At 59.6% G+C, this 25,366-nt stretch overlaps 1 protein-coding gene across 5 annotated transcripts in view; it reads left to right on the top strand.

Moving 5' to 3' along the window:
- Positions 1-25,366, top strand: part of KAZN (kazrin, periplakin interacting protein) — a 785,323-nt gene that overhangs the window by 655,622 nt on the left and 104,335 nt on the right. For 3 of the 5 annotated variants that reach the window (XM_041767723.1, XM_041767722.1, XM_041767724.1), the window contains one exon: positions 17,016-17,207. In XM_041767723.1, the coding sequence (XP_041623657.1) occupies positions 17,016-17,207 (192 nt within the window). Of the gene's footprint in view, positions 1-1,959; positions 2,471-11,401; positions 11,426-17,015; positions 17,208-25,366 lie in introns of those variants that run through there. The other 2 variants (XM_041767727.1, XM_041767725.1) reach the window with 2 other exon arrangements.

Raw genomic sequence — 25,366 nt, 5'->3', positions numbered from 1 at the left:
GGGAGAGGGAACCTGACTGGTCCCTGCCTGGCCGGTAGTTCGGCAGACCCTGGATCAGGTGACTGTCCTGGCCCGGCTGCATCTGTACAGGTGGCGGGGTCCCTGGCCTGTGTAGCTGCGTCCTTCCAGATTGTGGGCAAGTAGCTAACTTCGAGAATTTGGGGCAAGGACGACACATTGACTGCTCCTGTCCGGTCGAGGTGCTCCCCCTGAGCTTAAATGCCTCCTGTGATTGGGAACTCACTTCCTTTCCAGGCAGCCCCTACAGTGTTGGCTCGGTTTTAAGCATTCACCTTCATAGGGAGCCCCGAGCCGATCTCATGGTAGCATCCACCTGTTGGCCCACATCCTACCAGGTGATCTCCCACACTAAGTCTGTTTCGTTGACACGAGACAACAGCTGCCATGGCACAGGATCCCATACACCTCCCTGCACCTCAGCTTCATCCCCTTCCCCCCCATCTCTCTTCCCAGTCAGGACAGAGCGGATTGTGCTAGGGGCAGGGGGTGGGCAGGACATCTTGCCTTGATCCCCCGGCCTGACCAACCTCACCTCTCTCCTCCCCCTCCGGGCACCCTTTCTGACCTAGATGAGAGCCGCTGGTGCCAGAAGCACCCCTTGCTCGTCTAGCAGTGTCCCCTCACCGAGCTGTGTGTTCCGTCTCTCCTGTTTGTCGAAGGGGACTCAGCAGGGTCCTGAAGACGTGAGCAGCACCCCCTGGGAGCAAGGCGGGGGTGGGTGGGGTGGGGAGAGGCAGCTAGAAACTCCACAGGATGCTGTTAGGACAGGTGGGGCCGGGGCTGTGCACTTAGGACACCATTCTTTCCCCTTTTCTGCATTCCCTCTTTCCAAGCCCTGCACCACCACCCACCCCACCCGCCCTTGCTGGCAGCTCCTGGTTCAAAAGGAACCAAAACCTAAGCAGTGACAAGTTCACATACGTCTTTTGGGGCCCTGTAGGCAGCATCCGTGGCCAAATAAACAGCCACTTGGCAAGAGGGTCCTGTGAACGTTTTCAGGCAGCCGAGGGATTACAGAAAGGGGAGGACAAAGGTGGAGGAGAAAAACAATACTTGCAGGCCAGGTGACAAAGGAGATTGAGTTTCTGCCTGGAAATGTTTGAGTCAGCTGCCTGCCTGCCAGGCCAGGCCGGGCCAGCCCAGGGCAGGGGTCTGGTTGTCCCCCTACTTCCCCCCAAAGGAGCTTTTTGCAGGTGTGCACACAGAGAAAAAAAAAATGCTCATTTGGAAGGAGATTTACAGCTTTCTCTGGGGATCAGGGGCACAATTTCCTGGGCACTGGGGGGTTATCCCGGGTTATTTTTCACAAGTACTGAAAGGATCTTAGCTGAACACCCTTCTGGCCTTGCTCCTGGCCGTGGCTGGAAGCTGTGCTGACCTAACCGCTAACCTGCAAAGGCACCGGAGGGGTGCTGTCCCCCTGTCCCTGGGCCTCTTGGGTTTGAGCTTCATCATCCAGGGCCTTTGGCTGAAGAATAACCAGAGCTTGCATTTGATTTTTTTTTTTTTTTGTTTAGTTTTGTTTTGTTTTTGATTCCTGGAATGTCCGCAGCTATGTGCCATCCACCCCTGACGGGGTGACCTCACTGGCCTGGCTGGTGACCAGCCTGCAGTTCCAGGGGGAGATGGCAGCGTGCCCACAGGACACGGGGCTTTTTCTTATTACAAGTCAGTTACAGTGCGAACACCTGCTCCTCGTTAGGACTCTGCATTTGGCCTACTTTCTGCCGCTTTGTCCGACCGTGGACGCGCAACCCGTGGCCTGTGTGTTCGGTTTTGTTGAACACCCCCCTCCCCACCAGTTCGCTTCACCCCAGCGGCACGTGCCCTCCTTCATGCAGCCGTGAGCCATCAGACCATTTCAGATGTGTCAGCAAACCCGAGGCCTTGGACATTCCAGGTTTGGAGTTTGTGGAGTCGAAAGAGGAAAGATCTAGAAGTTCAGCTCAAGGGAGTAGGGCGGGAGGAGGCTGGCGTGGACTGCGATACACGGACCAACAGAAAGCCGTTGGCCCGCCCCAGGCCGCTCACGTCCAGGGTCTCTGCTCCAGCTTCCGATCGTTGCTCCGTTGGGGCCGCACACGGGGTCCGCAGCAGCCGAACCTAGAACCCGCTGTTCTTCAGTGGGTGCCGTTGTCTCCCTGGTGGGGGCAGGCAGGGGAGGGTGTAGAAGAGAGACTTCAAGGAAAAGCACGTTTGGTCTTGAAAGCACCTCGGGCCAAGAGAGCGCAGGGCTGTGGGGAGAGGGCAGCCCTGACCTGCGGCATCCCCGGGCCCCAGCTCCGCGGCCCCGACCACGAGCTGCTGGGACACATAACGCATGCCTCCTGCCGGGAGGTGCTCCGGAAAGACCTGGAAGGATGCTGTTCCGTTCAAGATCCCCCTGTCCGGGTTGGCAGGCTTGTTTGTATTCCTCCAGGGAAAGCAGCCTGGGGGCCGGTCACCGTGGGTGAGAATTTCCGCATCGTCTCTTTGTCCTCCTACTTCTTTTAAGCGGTGCCAAGGCACGGTCATGTGTGCCGTCGAGCTGGGTGTGAGCCGTGCGTGCGTGTGCGAGCCCGTGTGCAAGCGTGTGGGGGACGGGGATGGGAGGTGGGGCACCGTGGGGTTTTTTTTTTTCAATTTACATTTTTCAAATAGTTTCCTCCTCTGCTCTCCCAAGAGGCGGCATACGGAGTGGAGTAAGCATTTGACCTTTGTGAAATGTTGGTGGAGTGGGCCAGACGGACGGGGGGACGTCGGGTGGCACGCTGGTGGCCGCTCAGAGCAGGGTCCGGGTCACATCTCTTTCGGTTCGTAAGCGAGAAAGCGGGGGTGGTGGGCAGCAAAGACAGGGGCTTCCTGTGCCCCCTCCCCGTGGGCTTCCAGCCTCGGATCGCGTGGGCTGCGCGGCCCGGCCGCTCTGGAGACCTCCCCGCAGAGAACGTTCTAGCAGGGTCAGGAGTTTCCAGGAGACGCCCCTGGGGACCCGGGACCAGGCTGCCAGGCTGGGGCTGGTCTCAGAACCAGAAGGCAGTGGCTCCCACGGTGGGGGGTGGGGGGGCGGGGACCAGCAGGAAAGCCGCTGTGTCGGCCCGGCCGAGGCCGAGCCCTGTTCTGTGCGCAGCCGCGGCCCCCGGACGGTGGCTCATTTCCTCCTCGCAGCACCCCGGGAGAGAGGGGCTCCTGTTGCTCCAATTTACAGATGAGGGAGCGGAGGCACAGGGAGGCTACGGAGAGGCTGGGACTCAAGCCCCGACGGCCTCGCCCCTGCCACGTTTCTGCGTGTCCGTGGAGGTGCTCAGCAAGCATCTGGCAGAAACGGGAAGACGGATACGCAGGTTCTATGTTGGGGCCGAGGTCTCCTGCGAGGGGAAGAAGCTCAGTAGCTCATTAGGGGCCTGAGGTGACCCTCCTGCCCCCTCGCCCCCCCCCAAAATTCCCCACCTTTTTCTGCCTGGATTCTGTTTGGTTGACAGCCCACGCTGCTGAAGCTCCCCAAGCGAAGTAGGGGTGTTTTTCTAATCAATTTTGTTCACTTTTAGCTCTGAAGGGTGTAGCCTGACGGGAGGAGGGACATGACCGCGGGGGCCCCTGTTGGTCCTCGCCCTGAAGTCCAGGAATCCGCTACCACCAAGGTCTCCGGAGACAGGATGGACCACTCTGGGATCGTGGGCTCCCTCCCTCAGCCCTTCAGACAGAGGCTAGGAGGACAGGAGGCACAGAGCAGCCCGAGAGGCAAGGTTGTCCCCCGCCCCCAGAGCCTGCAGGGGTGGGGAGGGAGCCGGGCCCAGGCCTCACGCACCCCGCGCTCCCCGGATGGATGCTGGGACGAGCAGCTGTTCCCTGGGCCTGGGTCACTGCCCTGAACGAGGTCAGTAGGGAGAAGCAGTTAGAAGTGCCCTATGAGCTCCACAGGATCAGGCCGCCGCACGGCCTTGTTCGTGAGAAAACGCCACCTGGTCCGGGCCGGAGGCCTCCATCCCGCCTCGCTAGCTGCTGGGCAGCCTGGGCGTGCTTTCTGAGTTACATTTGTCAGGATTTGGGGCTGGGGGCCCTGGGACACGTCAGAGAATAAAATCCTGGGAAGACGTATGGCAGGGGGAAGCCAGGTGGCCCCGTGACAGTGGCCCACCCCTCGCCAGGTATGGGCCCGGGGCAGGCCCTTCAGCGCCCTCGTTGGTGACGCGGGCATCGCACCACCCCCTGAGGCAGCTGGGAGGTCGCACCGGACCTGTGTCCCCGCAAGGCTGAGCGCCCTGCCCGACCTCCCAGCTGCGGCTGTTCGAGGTTCGAGGCCGGCCGCGCTGGACCCAGTAGGGTCTCCTGGGAACCCGTCCCCCGTGGCTTAGGCCTGCTCTTTCTCAGACCAAGGTAATTTTTCAATTAACTCGATTGGCTGAAACCCGGGGCGCCCTTGGAGTGTGGGAAACCGGCCGAGGCCGGAAGGGCCCTCCCCTCTGCCCCTATGGCTGCCCGGGGCCTGGTTTCCAGAGGGAGGATCCAATTTCACATTAGGACACCAGGATGTGATCCCAGTGCCCCTCTGAAAAATCCCAGATGGCGCCTTCTGGAAGCCCCAGCGGGCTCCACGCCGGCGGCCAGCCTGCCCTCCTGCGCGCCCCCCACCCCTGCGGCTCCGCCTGGCCCGGGCTCCAGCGTGAGAGCCGCGACCCGTGCTCGTTCCTGACTTTCCTGCTAAACCATTTAGAGAGGCGGCCCTCCCAGCGCTCGTAAGCGAAACATTCCAAGTATGCGGAGCATATTTTATTTCTTCCCGGAGCAGCTGCTCAGCTGGGCCGGAGAATCATCGGGAGCGCGTTCCCCGGGCTGCCCTGCTGCGCTGCAGGTTCCCGGCCGCCCCCCCCACAGTGATGCCCTCCCCTCTCCCACCACCCACCACCTCCGGGGGGGGCTTCAGAGCGGGGGCTTGCGCCGTGCCAGGCCCCTTCTCCAGCTTTTTTCTCCATCGCCCACGAACGTCACGGCAGCACCAGGAGATGCACCTCTTACTGTGTGGGTCCCCGCGTGAGAACGAGACGGGGCCTGCAGGTCACACAGGCGAGAAAGGCCAGAGCCAGGACGTGGTCCTGGGACCGCCGCTGCTCTTCGCCTTCACGGCCGCCCTGTCGTGGGCAAGCACGCTGGGAGACAGAGGTCGTGGCCTAGCAGACGCGCCGGCCTCAGTTCGCCTTCCACGGCCGCCTTTGGGACGGGGCCCTGCAGGTTCCCCACATGTTCAGGCCACCTTCTGGACCTTGGTTTAAATTCTTCTGAAAGCCCAGATCTGGTTGCAATAAGGACCTGAAGATGCAGGGATCCCCAAGCCTCCACCCTTGTGTGGAGGCGACGCTTGGGAGAGCCATCGCCTGGCCCCCGTCGCCCGCTTCTCGTCTCTGCCTAATCGTTTACATCTGTGGGGCCCGCGGCCTGCCTGGCGCGTTTCCATGCCTTTAACCCCTGCGCCGATGTCTGAGGCTGGCCGAGCAGAATATTCCAGCCGAAGCGTGTTTCCAGTTTGGTTTCCAGGCCATAGTGGCCAGTGGCCTCGCAGTCAAGGCTGTGGATTCCAGGCCCCGTCCCCTGGGCCTCACTTTGTGTATAAACTGCTGGAGATAGAAATGCTTTTCTTCTCCCAGTCCTAGGAAGGAGCTCTTCCCACTGGGAGCTCGCCCCGGAAAACCCGCTCTCGAACCGTGGCACAGGCAGCGTCCATCTGCCCGGTGCCTCCTGCTAATGGGTGGACAAGGACACGGAGGCAGGTGTTTTGCTGCTGACTCGCACTCAGGGGTGGGAAAGGAAGCTGGAGCAGGCCAAGGCCTCCCTCACTCAAGTTGATTCCACCCAATTTGCTGTGAGCTTCGTGCTCATTGCACGCTGGGCTGTGTCCTGAGCTGGTGGGTGTAACCAATACCACGCCCTCCCCTTTATGTTTTGAGTTTTTTTTTCTTTTTTTCCCCTGGAGGTGGTGAAGAGAGAGGAGGGGTGAGAGGCGAGAGCCACGCATGGTGAGGGGGAGAGGGAAAGAGGCCACGCCACGGAGCGGTTGGGGTCCCGTTCTGGATCTGTTCCTTTAGAAGCCAGCCCTTGAGGAGGGCGACGCTTGTTTCCAAGAGCCAAGAACGGAGGGCCCAGACGTTCTTACCGAAGTTCGAAGTCAGGCGTGATTCCTTCTAGAACTGCGCCCATTCGTCAGGCTTTTTGTTCTGGCATTTAGCTCAAGAAATATGCACAGCACGGTATTTGGGCTGGGAGCCTAGTCCAGTAGTTAGGAACACGAGCTCTGCCATCATTCAGACTCCTGGGTTGGGATCCAGCCGTGCCACCTGCACCACCTTGAACCAGCCAGTGCCTCTGTCCCGGCCTCCGTGTCCCCGCCTGTGCGACATGCTAGCCCCGCTCCCACGGGCTCGGCAAGAGAACTGGGTGGGCTGAGGCTCAGTGCCAGGCACATGGTCAGCACCCAGACGGGAGCTGGAACCCTCCGGCAAAGGGAGGAGACCCAGCGGCTGAGGGTGGGGTTGGTGTCCACGGACCCCTCCAGGTGGGATAAAAGGAGAAAGGCTGATGTGGGCGGGAGACGTCTGGACGTGGCCTTGAGGCAGGATGTGAAAGTGTGTGCCTTCCGGGGTTCAAGCCAGAGGGGGACTGTTGAGTGCAGAGGCAAGCCTGGCTTGAAGTACGCACGGCGTGAGCGCTCATCGATGTTGTGCAAGGAAGGGAACCCCAGTATCCATTCTGTCTGTCAGCTCAGGAAGGAGAGCGAGAGCTCGGAGCGCTTGGCATACGGCAGATGGCCTTTAAGTTTGTGGGGATGCCGGGTGCCCAGAAAACGATCCTGCACAAAAGCAGTTTCCCTGAATTCATTCCCAGGGAGATGGGATAGAAAACACAACTCCAGCTGGCTTAAGAACGAATTAGCTCACGTGCAGGGTTTTTCCTGACCTCGGGTTGGTGTGGCCCGAGACACAGCTGCTGCCTGAGTTCAGTCCATGTCGTCCACACTCGCCTCCCCTGGCGAGCCCGCTGCCGGCATCTCTAGCCTCATCCTCAGGCTCACGTCTGGAGAGGGATGGGTGGGCCAGACACTGGCCTTGACCGGCTGGCTTTGGGGTCGCTTGTGCCCCTCCCGAGCCAATCACCAAGGCCAGGGTGATTCTGGGCTCTGATTGGCCAGACGGGGCCACATTTCCAGGCCTGAACCCCAGGTCCTGAGACCGGCTCTCCAGAGGGACATGGAAGTGCTGCATCAAAAAAAAAAAAAAAAAAGACGAATGGAGGGGCAGGGGGCGCCCAGAGATGTTAGCAGACTGGAAACGTCCACGGCGCCATCCAGGAGGGGATAACGAGAAAGGTGGAAAAGGCGGGATGAGCCTGCCTTGCAGAGGAAGTGGTAACGGTGGCTCAGCGTGACACGTGTGCGGAGATTCCTCTGTGCACCACACGGGGTCCCGGGGCAGCCGCCGTCAGCCCACCCGAGGCCGTGGACTGGCTCCTGCGGGCGCTGCTGCGCCCCAATGGGAACGCGGTGCATCTGGAGCCGGGGCAGGGGTGGCCAGGGCCTGAGGGGAGGCCAGCAAGCAGGTGGCGGCAGGCTCCTGGAGGCTGCCCAGGTGACAGGGGAATGCTGCCTCTCCCAGTCCCAGCCAGATGGTGTCTAGAGCTAGAACAACTTGCTGAGTGATTTTTGCAGATCCCAGAGGACCATGGGGTTCCTGCTGGCCGTCAGTGCTCTGGCACCATCAAACCACGGCCCGAGAAGGGCTTTCTGGGCATGCAGCGCCGTGGACACAGGACACGGGGACCTCATGGGGCATATTGTAGGGATCAGGCCAAGGCGCCCTCAGGGAGCACGTCCTGCAGCACCGATGCTCAGGCTTAGTTCCGCCTGTGAATGAGGCACCTGTGTGATTGTGATCCCTCCACTCCCCCCGCCCCCCCGGCCCCGACTCCCTGCTTCTGAGCCTGTGACTGTCCGTCTTGAGCCTGCGACCTGGTCTGCGTCGCTGGTGCCTGGCCCGCAATCGCCGCTGAGTCAGCGCGTGGGTGGGGGGAGCAGGAGGCTGCAGGCCCCTGTCTCTGGAGAGAATCGGATTTCTGGGATGTGGAGTGCTCCTGTGGGAACCACGGGCCCGTGGGCAGCAGGCCCGCCCGGAGGATGAGTGTGGCAGGCAGGGGCCCGCAGAGAGTCTGGCTAAAAGCTGTGTTTAGGGGCCAGCAGCTGCACGGGGCAGCCTCCGCAGGACAGATTAAACGGCATACCTGAAGGGGAAAAAAAATAATAATTACTATGAAATATGAGAAAACGACAAGGGCTGTATCCCCTGGGTGCCTGCGGTCACCCCCCCCCCCCCACCTGTAGTAGGGGCTACCAGGTGGCTCTCAGACCCGGAGCTGCCGGGGACTAGTGCTGCCGAGAAGTGAGTGCCGGGTGATATCTGAGAACCCCGTCGTGTTTGGCGAGTGCTGTCCTGCATCCTGGTCACCCCCACGGCTGTAAGCGTCAGGACGGAGGCCCAGAGACCACAGAGGTCGCCAGCACGCCGCAGTCCCGACGCTCCCTGCCCGCTGCTGGGCCTGGCCTGGCGTAGCCGGCTCTGTGTCCAGGAGAAGGGGGCACCGAGGCAGGGACAGGAGAACCTGCGCGGCGCGTGGGAACAGGCGTGGTGCGGGAGGCCTGCAGGGGAGTGAAGCTAAGGGCGGCCTCACCGGGCCCGGAGCCCGCCGCCCCGGCTCTGCCAGGCTGTCTCTCTCCGTAGGCAGACCGGGACCTTCAAGGCCGACCGGGCTGGGTTTCCCTGCGCCAATCCGGTCGTTGACAGAGCTTGAAGGACCCTTTGGGGTTGGGGCTGGAGCCAAGGGTCTCGTCGCTGCTTCCACCACCGCTGCCCGCCGTCCCGGACTGTCCGAAACCAGGGCTCCCGGCCCCACTCGGAAGTTGGGGCAGCTTCAGCAAGAAGCCGAGGTTCCGCGGTCTGGGGCCGTCCAGGATGCGGGCGGGATGCGGACCGTGGAAAGCACCAGGAGGGTTGGAGGGGCAGGTGCGGGAGCTGCAGTCCGGCGGCCGCGGCCGCGGGAGAAGGGGCTTAGCGGGACTCCGTGGCCACAGGCCGAGACTCTGCGGCCAGACCGCGAGGCCCAACTGCGGGAGCTCTCTTGTCTCCGTGCCTCGGTTCCTGCCACACGGGTGAGCCCCCCGACGGTTGCCCTAAGGATTGAGAGTTCGTGCGTGTGAAGACCTGGGACCTTCCGGGCACGCTGCAGCAGCGCACGGGGCACCTGGTCTCACGGGATGATGGCAAGAGTGAATTCCAGAAGAGAGGGCGAATAGCCCTGCCGCCCGACGCGCCTCCTCGCCCTGCGCTCCCCCAGCAGAAAGGCAGGAGCGCAGAGGAGGTGCGCTTAGGCCCTGAAGACCTGCCCCCCTCCCGCCCTGGGCAGCGGGCTCCGCCTTCTCGGGGTTCCCCTCTGCCTCTGGCTACCGGCCTCATTTGGTCCTGTTACTCGTCAGGCCTGGGCCTGAGAAGCCCCCGTCTCTCGGTGATTTGCCCACAGGAGTAGCTCAGGCTTCACGTCTTATTCCTCTAAGGGCGATCCTATTGCTAGTTTCTGGAACAAGCTCCACCTTAACAGGAAGATTTGCAGCCCGGCCCTGGCAGGGACTCGGCATCCGCCGCCTGGCAGGCTTTGCGGGGCACCTCCCGGGCACGTGGCTGGAGGGGGCGACCCCGCGCACCCCCAGCGCCTGCGATCCTCACGCGGGGTCACCACAGCCTGGACGGGGTGCTAGGAGGAAGCAGTGAGATGAAGCCGGCCGTCCCGCAGGTGGCATCGAGCAGGCAGGCGGGTGCTCAGGAGATGGCAGCGCTGTCCGCCTTGGGCTCCGTGAGGGGTGACGGGCCCAGAAGAGAGCTCATGAGCACTCGGTGCGCCCCCTGGACGTGACCTCCCCTGGCCGGGGCAGCTGGGAGCCTTCTCCTGGCGTTTGGCTTCTCCCACAGCGTGTGCGTAGCTCGGGTGAGCGCCCTGGCCTTTCCTGGGACGCGGGCCTCCCGTGCGGGGACCGAGGTCAGCCGCAGAACCTTCCAGATGGGCAGGGTTGGGGCCCACTACCTATCACTGAGGCCTGCTGGGCGGCATGGGACTGCCGGGCTCCGTACCCGGGTTTTGGGGGACAGACTATAAAAATGATTTTTTAGTGGAACGTCTAAAATACGTTAGTGCTGTAGTTGGATTTTTTTTTTTCTTTTTTACCCCTTGAAGCACAATGTACGTACAGCACAACACACAGGTGTTACCTGTCCTGGGTGAGTTTGGCAAGGTTTGACGGGCGCAGGCTTGTCTGCTTATCAGGGTGACACCCAGGTGCCACCAGGGACGGCCCCTTCCAGGCTGGCCCCATTCATGCAGCCTGGCCTCCACCCAGAGCCCCTGCCCTCAGCCCCGGACCCGGCACTCGGCCTTCTGTGCCACCTAATCCACTGTCCCCGGGTGGGCGCTCCCCACCCGGGCTCTGTGATTATCTAGGCCAGGGCCTTCCGTCAGCACATCAGGGAAATGTGCCCTGTTTTGTAAGAAGCTACGCATGACCCCTATTTAGAACCTTCCGGAATGTTCCCCCTTAGATGATTGCTTTGTTTAATGTTTACCACAGGCCTGGGAGACTGGTCTGGGCTCCGTTTTCAGATCAGCTCAGAAGTCACTTACTCAAAGGTCAACAGCTAGGACGCGGAGGAGCCAGGCCTGAGCCCCAGGCGGGGTGACCCCAGACCCGCCCGTCCTGCCCAGGCCGCCCAGGCACCGTGCTCAGCACCTTTCTTCCGGGAGCCCAGCCCCGACGGGGCTCTCGGTGCTGGATGCCGGGCACGAGCACAAGAGCAGGGCCCCTGCTCTTGTGGAGATGGAAGGGCTGGCCCCGCGTCCAGGTCCTTACCCAGGAGCTGCTCTTTACTCTGTGTGGCCCCGGCCAGGTGGCCTAACTCCCAGGCCTCGACGTGCCCATCTGTAGAACGGGGGTGACCACAGCAGGGCCGTGAGGAATGAGCCGGCTAAGCCACGTTAAACGCTCCGGACAGAGCCTGCCGCGAAGAGTGTGGGGAAGGAGGAGCCGCTGCCGTGAGGCAGTGATTACAGAGCTGGTTTCATCCAGACCCCTGACTCGCGAGGGCTGGTGCAGCTCACGGGAGACCTCCCTGGTGCCCGGGCCCCCGGGGCCCTGTCCAGGCCGCTCGGGCGAATGGCCTCCAGCCGCGGAAAGTCCCTTCCTTCCTCCTCTCCTGCCGCGCCTGCCCTGACCCCGGGAGCTCCCTGAAAGTAAGCCTGGAGGCAGGGGCTTCCCTGGGGCAGGGGCTCCCACGTCCCTCTGCTACAGGGATTCCTGCACACACCCCACCGTGGGCCACAGTGCGGTGGTTCCGGTGACCTGGTGAGTCAGCAGGGACATAGAGGCTCTCCTGCCCAGCGGGCGCTCTCGGTCTCCGTGCAGGGGCAGGGCTGAGCTGCGCTTTCCGGGCCCCCCAGGGTCTATTCTCCTCACTTGGTGCATTTCGGCCCTGTGCACGTTGCCTCCTTGTTACAAGGTGGCTGCTGCAGCTCCAGCTGCAGGTCCGCTTTCCAGGCGAGAAGGCAGACAAGGGGCAAAGCCCTTTTTCCTTAAAAGGTCATCCTCCTCAGGGGCTTTCTCCTACATCTTGCCCGCCAGAACCGGGTCGCACGGACAGCCCTAGCTGCAAGGAAGGCTTAGAAGTGGCTTTTAAAAATAATAATAATAAACACCAGGCGCTCATTGCTGTTGCAAACCAAAGGAGATAGCAGGCTAGACAGAGAAGGGCGGGGTCTCCCTGGCGCCCCTGCGGGCTGTGAGTGGGCCTGCCCCCCTCCCAGGGCAGTGCCCTGCTAACAACGCCGGCATCCCCGGGGGCGGGGGGCCTCTGTCTCCCTGGCAGCGCCGACTTCCAGCTTCCTGGGCCCGGGGAGCTCTGTTGAGTGTGCGGTGTTTGTGGCACCAGCCCCCCCAGCCACTCCGGGCCCCCACCCCGAGGTGCGAGCTGCCCAGCTCTCCCAGGGGCTACGCAGTTCCCTCCCTCTTCCCGCCCTCGGGCAAAGGTGGCTTCTTCCTCCGCACCCCTGGCCTTTGGCAAAGGGCTCCCTGTGTGGGTGTTTGTGGGGCTGCGCCACGCCGGGCACTTAACAAGCTCCACATCCCCCCTTTTCCCTCTGTCCCTGGGCCCCGCACACTAGCACTGAACGGCACCCCGCAGCCCCATGCACCCCAACCCCGTGGCCACTGGCTGCGCGCAGGTGCCTGAACCGTGGCCGGTGCAGCCCAGGATCTGACTCTCCATTAAATTCAATGTAAATATTTAAATAACTACATTCAAAATAATTAAATTTTGATGCATTTGCCCTTGAGGAGCCACAGGTGACTCGCCCACTGCCCTCCTGAGCAGCTCAGCAGCGTGGACTCGAGGAGGGACCCCCCCCCCCGCTCCCCCACCCAGGGTAGAAATGCAGGGTCAGTGGCACCCATCCAGGTGCATTAACAGTGGGCACCGACATGTGGGTTTTTAGGATTTTTATTTATTTCTTTTTGTGAGAGGTGGGGAGAGACACACGAAAGGGGCACAGGGAGCAGAGGGAGAAGCAGATGCAGGGCTCGATCCCAGGACCCCGGATCATGACCCGAGCCAAAGGCAGGCGCTTAACCGACAGAGCCCCAGAGCGTGCACCGATAGTACGAAGGCCCAGAGAGGAACAGCGGCTCGCCCGAGGTCACATGGCGTGGGAGCAGCTCCCCGGAGACACGGACCCCGCACTTCCAACTCCAGCTGCCGCCTGCTGGATGGCCAGTGCCGTCTGCACACAGGGGCACGGGAGTCGGGGCGAAGGGGCAAGACGCTGGCCGAGCAGGGCTGTGTGGTCCCCTCTCCCCCACTTTACAAGTGAGGCATCCAAGGCCCAGAGAGGCCACGTGCCCGGCCCCCACCCCCCAGCCTGTACATGGGCTGTGGTCCCGAGTCGTGCCCCTGGGAGGGTCCCAGGGTGTGCACACACCCAGCCAGGGCAGGTGCAGTCAGCCCGGCCAAGCCTCTCTCTCCCTGAAGTTGTTTTTCCAGCCTGGTCTCCTAAGACTTGGCTCCTGCAGGTGCCTCGCCTCCCGGGCCCGCCCTCCTGCTGCTCCAGGGCCTCTCTCGAGGGGCGGGGCCCTGTTGTCAGGTGCACCTGCTAGAAAGGTGAGCACAGCAACCCTCTGCTTGGCCACTGTTGGCCGCAGAGAGGGGCGCCCGGCCCCATCCTGCTCTGCGCCCCCAGCTCGGTGCCGGGGTGCAGAGAAGGCCGTGAGGCCTCTGCCTTTACCACCTCCCTCCTCTGAGGTGCCCGGGCGCAGCCCTATCCCGTGACCGTCCGTATCATTGCCCGAATCCCCGTGGGACGGGAGTAGTGTTGCAGGATAGAACAGCGCGCGCCCGGGCACACTTGAATTTCAGATCAGCAACGAGTGAGTTTTAGTATAAATACGTCCCGTGGAGTATCCAGGACACGCTTATCCGAAAGAATCTTCTAGGATAAAACATTGTTTACCCGAAATCCAGATTGAACTGTGCATCGGGGCAGGTCAGGGGGGCTTTGGGGTTGTTTTTTTTTTTATTTTTCCCCCTAACTCTGGCAACCCCCCCACAGGTGGCATTAGCCCCACGTAGTGTGACCTGCGACCCCGAGAGATGAGGGGGCTCACTCAGGGTCACAGCCAGGCCCTGGCCCGGACTGGATTTGAAGCCAGGTCCCTTGAAAACTCTCTGCCACCTGCACATAGAGGACAACCTTCCTGGCTCCTTGGGGGCAGTTGAAGGCAGCGCATCCCTGAACACACAAAGTAGGCCCCGCTTGCAGGATGAGGCGACCGTGACCACGGATACGGGGGTCCTGCGAAGCAGACCTTAGGTGACCGCTGAGTGGGGACGGACCCTGGGGAGGAGAATTGGTGGGAGAGAGCGCGTCAGTGTCTCCCGGCTCCTAACGGACGTCCGCAGCAGCTGACCCCACAGCGTCCCTCCCGCCCCAGGAGGCTGGAGTCCTGGATGCAGGCAGATTCCGGGTCTGGGGACGACCCTCTTCCTGGGGGCTGCCTTTCTCTGCTGTGCCTTCGTGCTGTAGGAGGGACAAGGAAGCTTTCTGGGGTCTCTGGTGTCAGAGCGCTAATCCTACACCAGGGCACCACCCTCATGGCCTCCTTCCTCCCAAAGGCCGCACTTGCAAATACCACCACACATGAGGGTTCAGCGTGAATTCTGGGGCGACACACTCGCTGTACGGCAGGGTACATATAGAATGATAATTCCAGAGTCTTGAGTACCGCTAGAGACAGCCAGGGCTGGGGTCCCAACAAAGGTGGTCAGGGTTAAGACCTTTTATAATCTGACCCTGGCATGGCTCTCCAGGACACCTCCCGCTCTTCCTCATCTCATGCCTGTGCACTCCGTCCACCCACCTGTCCAGGGACCGCTGACGTCCTAGCCTCGCAGCCTTTGCTCCTGCTCTTTGCTCTGCTCAGCACCCTCTCCCTCTCCATCTTGCACTTCGGGCGTCCTTGTGCTGCAAGCCCATGCAGCTCCGTCTTCGTGTTATGCTTGCTTGTGTGTTCCGCTTCCGCTCATGGGAGATTTCTCGAGGCCAAGGTGTTCCCCTCTCCTTCCTGGACACCCTGCCCCGGGCCTCAACTGTGGGCAGCCCGCAGCGCTTGCTGCGGCAAGGGGAGTCGGGGGGTGCGGCCCAGTGAGCCTCCTGCTTTCCAGTCTCGCTGAGAGACTTGGGCAGTTCTCAGCCTGTACCTGAGCCCGTCGACGGCCGAGCACCGGGCGCCCCCTTGCAGGGGACCTGCCTTCCCAGAGTGCGGCTCGGGGGTCCTGTGGCCCGTGTTCACGGTGGGGTCTGGGAGCACTGGCCTGAGGTCGGGACCTCCTGGGACGTTCACCCAAGGCCCCCGCGCCCGGAGCCGTGTCTGCCACGGAGCAAATGCCCATGAACTCTGGCTGGACGGGTGGGCCGAGGGAGTCAGCTCGGCTGTCTGGGGGGCACCACACGCTGTCCAGAGCATCTCAGACCCCGCAGCAAGGGCGCCGGGACGGGGTAACCAGTGCTGCTGGGCGGGGAGGGCACCCGCTGGGCACAGATGGGCCTCCCACACTGATAAGGGCTGTGCTCAGGTGGTCGGAGGGGGCCTGCTTTAGGTCTCGGGGTGGCGGTGGGGACTGAGTGGCAGGAAGGCACCTGTGAGGACGGGAGGAAGCTGTCCTGGCAGCCCTGAGGTCCCACCTTCTGGGCTGAGGGAGATCGGGGAGGGGAGGCTGCTGCCCGCTGGCTCTGTGCCCGGGCGGGGAGGGAAGGACCGAGCTTCTCAGGGGCCCTCGGCTTCGGTGGGAGACAGGGGGGCTCCGGAGGCGCTGGGCCGGTGGGGACGCCTCCCCTCCACACATGAACCCAGGAGGCCTCGGAGAAGGTGATGCAGGGGGAGCACGAGGCAGGTCGCAGTCAAGGTGGCCTTCCCGCCAGGCCTGTGGGTGGGGGGACCCCCCACCGTGAGCCCAGGATGCCCGAGGAGCGCAGGCGTCGTGCTCTAGCACACCCGGCGCGGGCGGAGGTGACACGTCCCTCCGTGGTAGCCACCGCCTCCCCAGGACCGGGCGTTTCCTGTGCCGCGTGAGGACATCCTGGAGCAGGCCCGGGTGAGGGGGCCACCTCTGGGGGAGCCTCACAGTCCAATGAGCGTTGGACCCATTTGGGAGCCTCAGGGGCTCGGGGGAGGAGGGACGTGCTCACAGCCACGTGCCTGGCCAGGGAGGGAACCTAGCCGGGGACCCAGGGGCTCTATAAAGCTGTGCCACCGCCGCAACCCCCCGAGGCAAGGGCTGCACCCCGACTCCCATGGCAGGAGGAGCCAGGGCGGAAGGGGAGGCCCCTCCGAGGAGGTGACCGGGGATGAAGGTCTGTGTCACAGGGAGGAAGCAGCCTCAGGAAGAACAAGGAAGGGGCGTTGTAGGTGGCGGGCGCTGCAGGGGCAAAGGCCCTGAGGTAGGGGAATCTGCACGTGGCAGAGGGAGGGCCAGCGTGGGGGGGGCGCAGAGCAAGGCGTGGGGTTCACGAAGAAGGCCGAGGCCGTGCTGTCGGGCCCGCATCTGTGTATAGTCTCCCTACCCGAGGAGGGGACACCCGAGCACCAGTCTGCTCGCGGACAGGGTCTGGCACCTGCAGAACTGAGCTGGCCTGCGGGCCTGGGGGGGCCGCCTTCTCCTCGGCCTCATCCCCGGGCCCTCGTGGATACAGGGCTGGGTGTAAGTGCGGGGAGCCACCCCCCCTCCCCCCCCCCGTCCACGGCGTCCCCATTACCACCGCTCATCCTCCTGCAGGCGTCGCACAGTGCTGGGTTCCGGAAGGCTCCGTGCTTCATGACCCGCGTCGAGGGTGCTTTCTGGGGACTGTTTCCCAGGCATGTCAGCCTGGGAGCTCAGGCTCTGCAGGTGGCCGAGTCTGGGTTCAAATCCCAGCTCTGCCACCCGCCACCTTTATGACCCCGTGGAGTTCCTTCATGTCTCCGATCCTCCACTTGCGAATCCGTGGCGTGGGGGCAATGGCGGTGGCCGCCTCGGAAGGCGTCCACAGGGTTGAAGGAGCTGGTGTGTCCAAAGTCGGAGCCGGATGCCGCCTCCTGTCCACTCCCCATTCTCACCTTACACCCGCCTGTTGGCGGGAAGGTGGTGTCGGCCTTGGGAGCGGACACCCTGGGTGCAGCGGGAGCAGCGGCGGGGTGGGGGGTCCCACAGGCTGCTCTGCGGACCGGACGGGTGCGTGGGGCTGAGCCTCGCAGAATAAGGTTACCAGCTTTGGGGGTTTTCTTCGCCAGAACCCGTGCAGGAAAGCCCTTGAATGCCGAGCAAGGCACCTTGGAAGCGTCCCCAGAAGCAGTGAGCGAGCGCGAGCCGGTGTCTTGCTCCCTCTGACCGTGTGTCCTTGTCCCCTAGGGCTCCTGCGGGAGGAAGTGTCCCGGCTCCAGGAGGAAGTCCACCTGCTGCGCCAGATGAAGGAGATGCTGACGAAGGACCTGGAGGAGACCCAGGGCGGCAAGTCCTCCGAGGTCCTCTCGGCCACCGAGCTCAGGGTCCAGCTGGCCCAGAAGGAGCAGGAACTAGCCAGAGCCAAAGAGGCCTTGCAGGGTAAGTGGCGAGGCGGCGGCAGGTTCCTCCCTCCCGTTTCCTGGGGCTCAGGCTTGGGCCCCGGGGCCGCCGACGACCAGGGACCTGCGTCTGGGGGGGTAGCCTGGACACGGGGGCCTTGCAGCCCCCCGACCCCCCGCTCAGGCCGCCCTGCCCGTTAATGGTGCAATTCCGCCTCTTGCAGCGTGGGATGCTCGTGCTGTCCCGCGTGGGCGTGACCACCCCGTCCGTGGTCGTGCGGGGTCGCCCCCTCTGAGGCCCGGGTGGCAGGCGGGCGTCTCCACTAACCCAGGATGCCGGCCCAGCAGGAAGGGCCGTGTCTGGGGTCCCGCGTCCGAGAGGACAGGGGAGGAGGCGGGTGAGAGTGCCATATAGGTGCCCAGGTGCTCCCGTGCTGAGCCCGACCACCCCTGACCTCCCCGTGGCCGGTGTGTCTACACCACAAACCACGCTAGGAAACGAGGCGTGCCGTGGGCTCCCGTGTGCTCCACCCGGGCCACGGCGGCTGACGTGCCCATCTCTCCTGGGAGCCACCCACCCACACTCTGTGGGCTTCGGGAGGGGTCTCGATCGATTATTCCAGAAAGTCTGGGGGCGTCATCCTCTCATCCTGCTCATCCTGCTTGGAGAGCTCTGACGCGGAACGCTCTCTCGAGGCCGCCTGACTGGCTCTGATTCTCTGGGGGAAAAGAGAAAGGTGATAAACCTTGGCAACCCGCTTTCCACTTAGGTTTACTAGAATGATGAGTTCTCTGGAAACTTCATTTCGGAAGCCAGCGCGGGTTCCTTAGGTTGATTTCCAGGCTGCTCGAGGAAAGAGACCCCAAAACAGAGCAGCTTAAAGAGGGTGTCTCTGTCTCCTGTCACCGTCGGGAGGAGCGTGTCAGGCTGCTGGGCTTCCCTGCTCCCCTCGGCCTGGGGGAGAGCCAGGGGCAGAGCCCGAGATTCCCTTTGGCCGGAGCTCGGTGGGAGGGCCACGCCGGCCTGCAGGGAGAGCTGGGAAACGTCGTTCGAGGCTGCATGTCGGGGTCCAGCTATGAGGCCAACCGGGAGGGAGCCGCGGGGGCAGGGAGAGTGGATTTTGCGGGACGGTCCGTGGGCTCTGTCGTGGTGGGTGTCTTTGGCCGGAGCTGGGACCTGAGCAGCAGGACGCTTGCACGCTGGCCAAGCAGGCTGTCCGTCCGGCATCCCACTAACGTCCCCAGGAAGTTCGGGAATCATCTTTGAGGGTAAACAGCACCCTTTGAGCTCTTCTCAGCAATGCATGGTCCTTCTAAAAACAGGGCAGCCCTGTCCTGTTGGCCTTTTGCTTCCAGCGGGGCCGCCCAGACGGGGGTGTCTCCAGGCCGGAGCGGGCGGTGGCATGTGCCGCGGTCCAGCAGATGCGGCCTCGTTGGGAGGTCATGTGCCGAGCACGCACCCATATTCTCTCCGTGCGCACCGTCCAGGGGGGAGTCTGGGCAGAGCTGTGCGAGCTTCCCAGCTTCTGGGGCCTCCTGACACCCCCTCCTCTTCAGGTCGGAGACTCAAGCCACGGGAGTCTCCCCGAGGATGCGCTGCCGGGCCCAGGGCCATGCAAGCTGACGGCCTTTGGTCTCCAGAAGCCTTCTGGCCCTGTGGAGAGTTGGGACTGCCTCGAAGCAGTCTCAGCCGCCTTAGCTGGTATTTATTCCAGGGACTGGAAGCCTGCCTCGCGTGTCCGTCCTTACCCGGGGAAAGAATCCTCACCCGTATCTGCCCTTCTGGACCTTTGGGGTGGAGTGGGGGAGCCAAATCTCTCTGTGCTGTTTCTGGGCCCAAAGGCATGGGCAGGGGCCAAGCGGAAGCTCACTTACTCCACCACTGCCCAGCCCCTGGCACAGACCGCCTGCCCCCTCCCTGGACCTCAGGTTCCTAGTCTGAGCAATGGGACAGTAGCAGTGAACTAAATGGGGCGATGTCTGAGGGCGGAGAGCTGTTGGGGGGGCATCCTCCTCCCTTCGGCCCACAGGACACAGCCGTGCAGGCATATTTTCCTGACTGCGCCGTGAGGTAGCTTCCCCATCACCCCAGGTCACCCAGGGGCACAGAGATCTGCCCGCTGGGGCGGCTCCTTTGTAAGCAGCAATCTCAACAGCAAGGACCTGTCGTATTGCTGATAGGACAGCTGTGTCGCGCACGCACTGTGTGCCCGCACTGCATGGATCCCTCACCCCAGTCCCACTGGGGTTAAACACCCCCGCACGCCCCCGGCCACAGATGGAGGCACCTGAAGGGAGTTCAGGGTGCCTAAATAACTTGGGCCAGAGCCCAGAGCGAATTACCAGCGGAGTCCGAAACTTTCTCCACTGCACAGACACACGTCTTCTTCCCCCTGGACGAGACAGACAGGAGGCCATCCTAGCTCAGTAATGAGGACGGCAGACTCTGGCCTGCATCCCAGCTCTGCCACTTACTGGCTTTGTGGCCTGGGGCAGCTTCCTTAACCTCTCTGAACTAATACAGTTCTCCTGCTGAGGGTAACGATAACAAAGTCTCATAATTGGGACTAATAATAGTAGCTACTTCAGAGGGTTGTCATCAGGATTAAATGAGATAGAAAGCGCTTGGCCCAGTGCCCGGCACGATTAGTGCAGATACTTGGTGATTATCAGATGATGGGGGGCTTGGCACACCTCCTCCGCTCTGCCTGGAGATGTCGGTCTCCTGATTCCCACTAGGGGTGGCCCAGACCTTAGACCCCCTCCCCCCTGGAGCCCGTTCGAGCTCCAGGTAGCAGGGTTCCCAAAAAGCAGTGGGCACCTTCAGCCGGCCCCAGCATCCTGCCTGGCATTCCAGAAAGTCGTAAATAAGATGCTTCCTCCCAGGCCCAGCACGTGGTGAGTAAATTGCAGACAGATGTGGGCAGAAGGAGGCTGGAGCATGAAAAGGGATTTATATGCCCATAATGAGGAGAATGAGAATAAATGTGCAAACCGAGTAAGCAGCAGATGTTGGGTGACACTTGTTAGCAGCCGGCGTCCCTGCAGTGGGAAAACACAAAGCCCCCAAAGACTTCCACCCCTGGCAGTTCCCTGCTACCTGCCCCTGTCTTTGGGTTGAGGTTGGATGAGACCAGAATTTCCCAGAATTTAGGAGAATGAGGAGATTTGGGAGAGATTTAGGAACTCGAGCAAACACCGGAAACGTCAGCCCGGGGTTCCAGTGTCGAAGCAAAGACAAGAATCAAGTTTGGGGAGAGCAGGGAGTAGAAGATTCCTCTGTTCCTTTGGGGGTGAGCACGGAACATTAGGTTTAGGAGTTGGTCTTGTCATGGGTGTAAAGGGAGAAGCTCGGCAGGATTGTTCCAGAAGGAATGGTGTCTTAGCGTGTTTAGACATACAGAGGCCCTCCAGCCCTACCCGTGGCAGTGAGGCCCTAGCCCATGGGACCCCTCTGGGAGCCTGTCGGTTTGCTCAGCACCACCCCCCCGACCCGAGTTTCCCCAATTCCCCCAGGAATCCAGGCATTACAGAAACATGATGGTGAACATTTGCTTCCTCCCGTGATGAGCGTGTTGAGCATTTTCTCACAATAAATACTCTCTGGAAACATAATTTTTAATGACTACATAATGTTCTGGCAAATGGAGGCACCCTAATTTATTTAGCCACTTCCTGATTATTGGACATTTAAGTTGTTTCCACTCTCTTCCTTTTGGTCTTTTTGTTACATACCCACTACACTAGAGATCTGTGCCCGTGAATCTGTATTTTTTTTACTGCTTTTACAGTCTTACAAAATTGAGGACCCGAAGAGCTCTTGTTTATGTGGTTTAGTTCTGTAGGTATTTACTATTCTAGAAATTAAAGCCGAAAACCTATTTTAAATCCTCAATAATTTATTTTTATTTATTTATTTATTAAGATTTTATTATTTATTCATGAGACATCCAGAGAGAGAGGCAGAGACACAGGCAGAGGGAGAAGCAGGCTCCATGCAGGGAGCCCGATGTGGGACTTGATCCCAGGACCCCGGGGTCATGCCCTGAGCCGAAGGCAGATGCTCAACCACTGAGCCACCCAAGGATCCCAGTAATTTATTTTTAAACAACAGCAATAAACCCATTACAGCAAATACATAGTAAAAAAAAAAAAAAAAAGGCAATGTAAATAAAATTTTAATGGAAAATAACTCTATTTTCCGAAACAAAAAGATGTGAGTGAAGAGAGCAGCATTGTTTTACATTTTTGCAAAAAGCTTTTAATGTCTGACTTTACGGAAGACTGCTGAATTCTCCTATCTGCTCCTTCAGTCAGGCTACTGTGATTTGTCTTCTGGGTTGAAAATCTGGCATCAGACAGACAATTAGTTGGAAAAGGGAGGAGTGTATTGATTGCCTTACTAGGTAACAGTGGGTGTTTTTCTTTGTTGGCACACTAAAACTCACCAAAAGGTAGCGCCTTAGCGATTTGCGGCAGCGTGGTATCTCACACCTTAGCCGGTGAGGGTTTTGTGCTCTGTTAACGATGGACAAAGCCATTGGTCTCATTTGCATGAGCAGATACTGTACCACACGTGATTTTTTTTTTTTTTAGCATCTGCTATCGATCACTTGAGTAATGATACATCACCTGAGTGATGCTGACCTTCCCAGTGCTGACATCCTTCCTTACCCATGATCCAGAAGTCACGTTTGTTACCGTCACCACTCATCTCAGCAGGAACATCTTTGAGTCTTGAAAAGCTGTGAAATCATAGTGACACATCAAGTCTGCTGAAAGTCTCACTTTCGCTCAAAAGCTCAGATTTTATCTTTGACGACAAACACGGCCGGTTGTTTTTCTTACAACAGGCTCACTTAGTTCATTTGTAGACCTCGCAGTTTGCCAGCTATCGTGGTTAATGTCAGTTACTCGTTCCTTCAAGTACACGTGGCGTTCTATGGAAAAAGTGGCTAGTTTAGCTTGCAACTCAGCCCTACAGATGTTTTTCCACAAGACAGCCTTTGGGGGCACACCAAAGAACATTAGGTGTACTTCCATTGTTTTAAAAGACATGTCCAGATTAAAATTAATAATTCTTGCTGCTTCACCAAGGACATTCATAAGTCCAGTCATGCCCCCCTGGTTGTTGTTGTTGTTGTTGTTGTTTTTCAAGAACAAATGCATGGTGTTAAGAACGTAATGACTACTAATATGGTTTGGTGTTTCTGCCATGATTTTTGCCAAGATGTCAGCATTTTCCCCTCCATTGCTTTTGTACCAACGGTGCAAAAAAACACAATGAAAAAGGGCAAATATCGTCATGGTATCGTTATAAAAATAGCTTTCGGGGATCCCTCGGTGGCTCAGCGGTTTAGCGCCTGCCTTTGGCCCAGGACGCGATCCTGGAGTCCCGGGATCAAGTCCCGCGTCGGGCTCCTGGCGTGGAGCCTGCTTCTCCCTCCTCCTGTGTCTCTGCTTCTCTCTCTCTCTCTCTCTGTCTATCATGAATAAATAAATAAATCTTTAAAAAAATAATAAATAAAAATAGCTTTCCTCGTGGATCCCCTAAAATGGTATTGCTGGTGGTAGTAGTGACAGTGAGCATTTCAGAGCATCGTTTATATGCCACATACTGCAGACCTTTAGCTCACTTAATCCTTTCAGCAAGCCTGGGAGGTGGGCTGTGAGTGTGCCAGGAGTACGTGCACTACCTGGTTAGAGCCAGGTTTGGACTTGAGCAGGGTGGACACAGGTGGACACAGGGGGTACTGCTGCAGGGGAAACAGCTTGAGCAGAGACAAGAAGACCAGTCTGTGTATGGGGTGGGAAGGCAGGCCCTGTGCCAAGACTTTGCAGTAGGGAGGTGGTGAGAGAGGATCCTAGAGAACCTTGAGGGCACGCTCAGAAGTTCGGGGACTGGGAAGGTTTGGGGCAGGAGACCATATCGAGTGGGGTGTTATAGCAGGTCCCGATGCCTGTCTCCCAGCCTTTGCAATCTCATCTCTATCCCTTGAGCACAAGGACATATGTGTGATTACATGCAGATGGTTCCTGGATCACCTCCCTTCTCTCCTCCAAGCCCTGGTTCAGGCTCTGCTTCCCCCAGAAACCTTCCTGAACGTTCTCTGTCTGATAGTTCAGGCCTGTGGTTGTCGGGATCACACCCTCACCCCCAAAATGCCTGCATCCTAATTCTTAGAACCTGTGAATATGTTAGGTTCTTTGGCCCAAAGGGGAATCAAGGTTATTAATCACATGTCCTTGAGATGAGGGGTTATACAGGGTTATCCAGCAGGCCCAGTGTGATCACGAGAGTCCTTCAAAGTGGAAGAGGGCGCAGAAGGTCAGAGGCAGGGAAGAAAGTGTGATAACAGAACAGAGACAGCGTGAGGACTTGACCTGCTATGCTGGCTTTGCAGATCGAGGCAGGGGCCACGAGCCAGGGAACACGGGTGCCTCTGGAGGCAGGAAATGGCCAGGAAACAGACTCTCCCCAAAAGCCTCCAGATGGAACATATCCTTAATTTTAACCTCCCAAATTTTGGACTCCGACCTCCAGAACTGAAGACAGCACATTTACATTGCTTTAAGCTGCTAAATCTGTAGTAGTTTCTTAGAGCAGGAGGAAAAAGCTGGTAAGGTCCCCTCCTCCCTGTATTTCGCAGCCTTAGATGCTGACCTCTCTTAGGACTGAGCATATAGTGAGGGACATCGCTTTCCTGGCTGGCTCGCCACCCTCGGGCTCCTACAGGGCACAGCACCCAGCACGAAGCTGGCCTCGTTAGCTCCACAAAGCAGGCCTTCCCTGAGTGAGGAGAAGAAATGAAGCCTGAGTTTCTTTAGCAGAAGGAATAAGGCCTTGTGGGGGCCTTTGGCCTGCCTCAAAACAAGTCACCCGCCCTAGACCAGGCTCTTGAAGGAACCGAGCCTTATTTCATTTGCTCCTTCAACAAACTGAAAACTTCCCCACATCAGGATCTGTGCCTTGGCTCAGAGAATTCAGGGGCAAATCAGACCCAGGCCCTGCCCCAAACCAGTGACATGCTTAGAACCCACAGCACACTCAGTGCAAGTTAATTGAATTATATATATATATATTTTTTTTAATGGCCAACCAGACCTGTAGATAAGCATCTGTGCCACAGATTTTCCTGCTTTGGAAAGTTCTAGGGTGCAGAGAATGCCTTAGCCCTTGGGTAGGAGTGGAGGACACCAGTGCCCTTTACATTCCCAGAAGGTGTGGCCATGCCCTGGCTGCCTTTGCAGATGTAACGAGACCTGCAGACAACGGGTGGCAGGTGGCCCAAGTGGCCGTCCAATAGAATGATGTGTCCTCAGTGCTGGGATGGCTCTGCCCGCCTGCTTCCTCTCACACACATCCTTGTCTCCCCAGCGCTGTGTGGGTTGGGAACGTAGCTCGGCGTTTCCTGCTTCCCTTCCCACATCCACACTCCATTCTCTGTTTCATTCCTTCCACCTAAGACTTGTTCATCCAGGGCAGCTTATCGCCCTGGATTGAACGTGTATGCTCCTCTTCCCTAAGTCGTGCGCGTGAAGCTACCACATTTCTTAGGCCCCAGATCCAACCCGGTGGCCCTTGAGGCTCCTACAGGGGCCACACCCAAAGCTAGCCCCTCCGACCCACAGCCCCATTGTGGAAGAGTCTTAGCTGCTAAGGCTTAGAATTCAGTGGGAGTCTCCAGGGAGTTTTAACTCTACAAACAGAACATCTTCCTAATACACTACCGACCACTTTAAAATATTGTTGACAGATCCCCCCTCCCCGCCAAAGGCATCTTAGGCTTCATGTTGGGTCCAGTTGAAAATAATTTTATAGTCAGGTGAAGAAGTGCCCAGAATCTTGGCTGTTGTGTTGCAGATGTTGGGCTGGGCCGTTTGTCTCCAGCTGGTTAGCGGTTTCACATGGTGGCTGGATCCCTAAAAAGGGCATAAGCCCTAATGAACGAAGGCTTTTTAAAACAATAACAGTAATAATAAATATCCTCTTGTTTGAGGTATGCAGAAAGGTTGCAGAGTCCCTGTACACCTACTTGCCTTCATTGTCAGCATCTTAAATTACCCGCTAGGGTGCACAGGTACTTGTGGAGCCTTGTCTTGACTGCGTTTGCTGAGGTCTCATTGGTCAGACTGAGCCACGTGACCAAGCCGGGTGTCACGGGGACGGGGACCCTGCCAGGCTGTGGATGTTCTAGG

This window comes from Vulpes lagopus, chromosome 8 (genome assembly GCF_018345385.1).
Source record: "Vulpes lagopus strain Blue_001 chromosome 8, ASM1834538v1, whole genome shotgun sequence".
Classification (NCBI taxonomy): Eukaryota; Metazoa; Chordata; class Mammalia; order Carnivora; family Canidae; genus Vulpes; species Vulpes lagopus.
The sequence above is the reverse complement of the archived record's forward strand: the minus strand, read 5'-3'. Positions and strand labels throughout refer to the sequence as shown.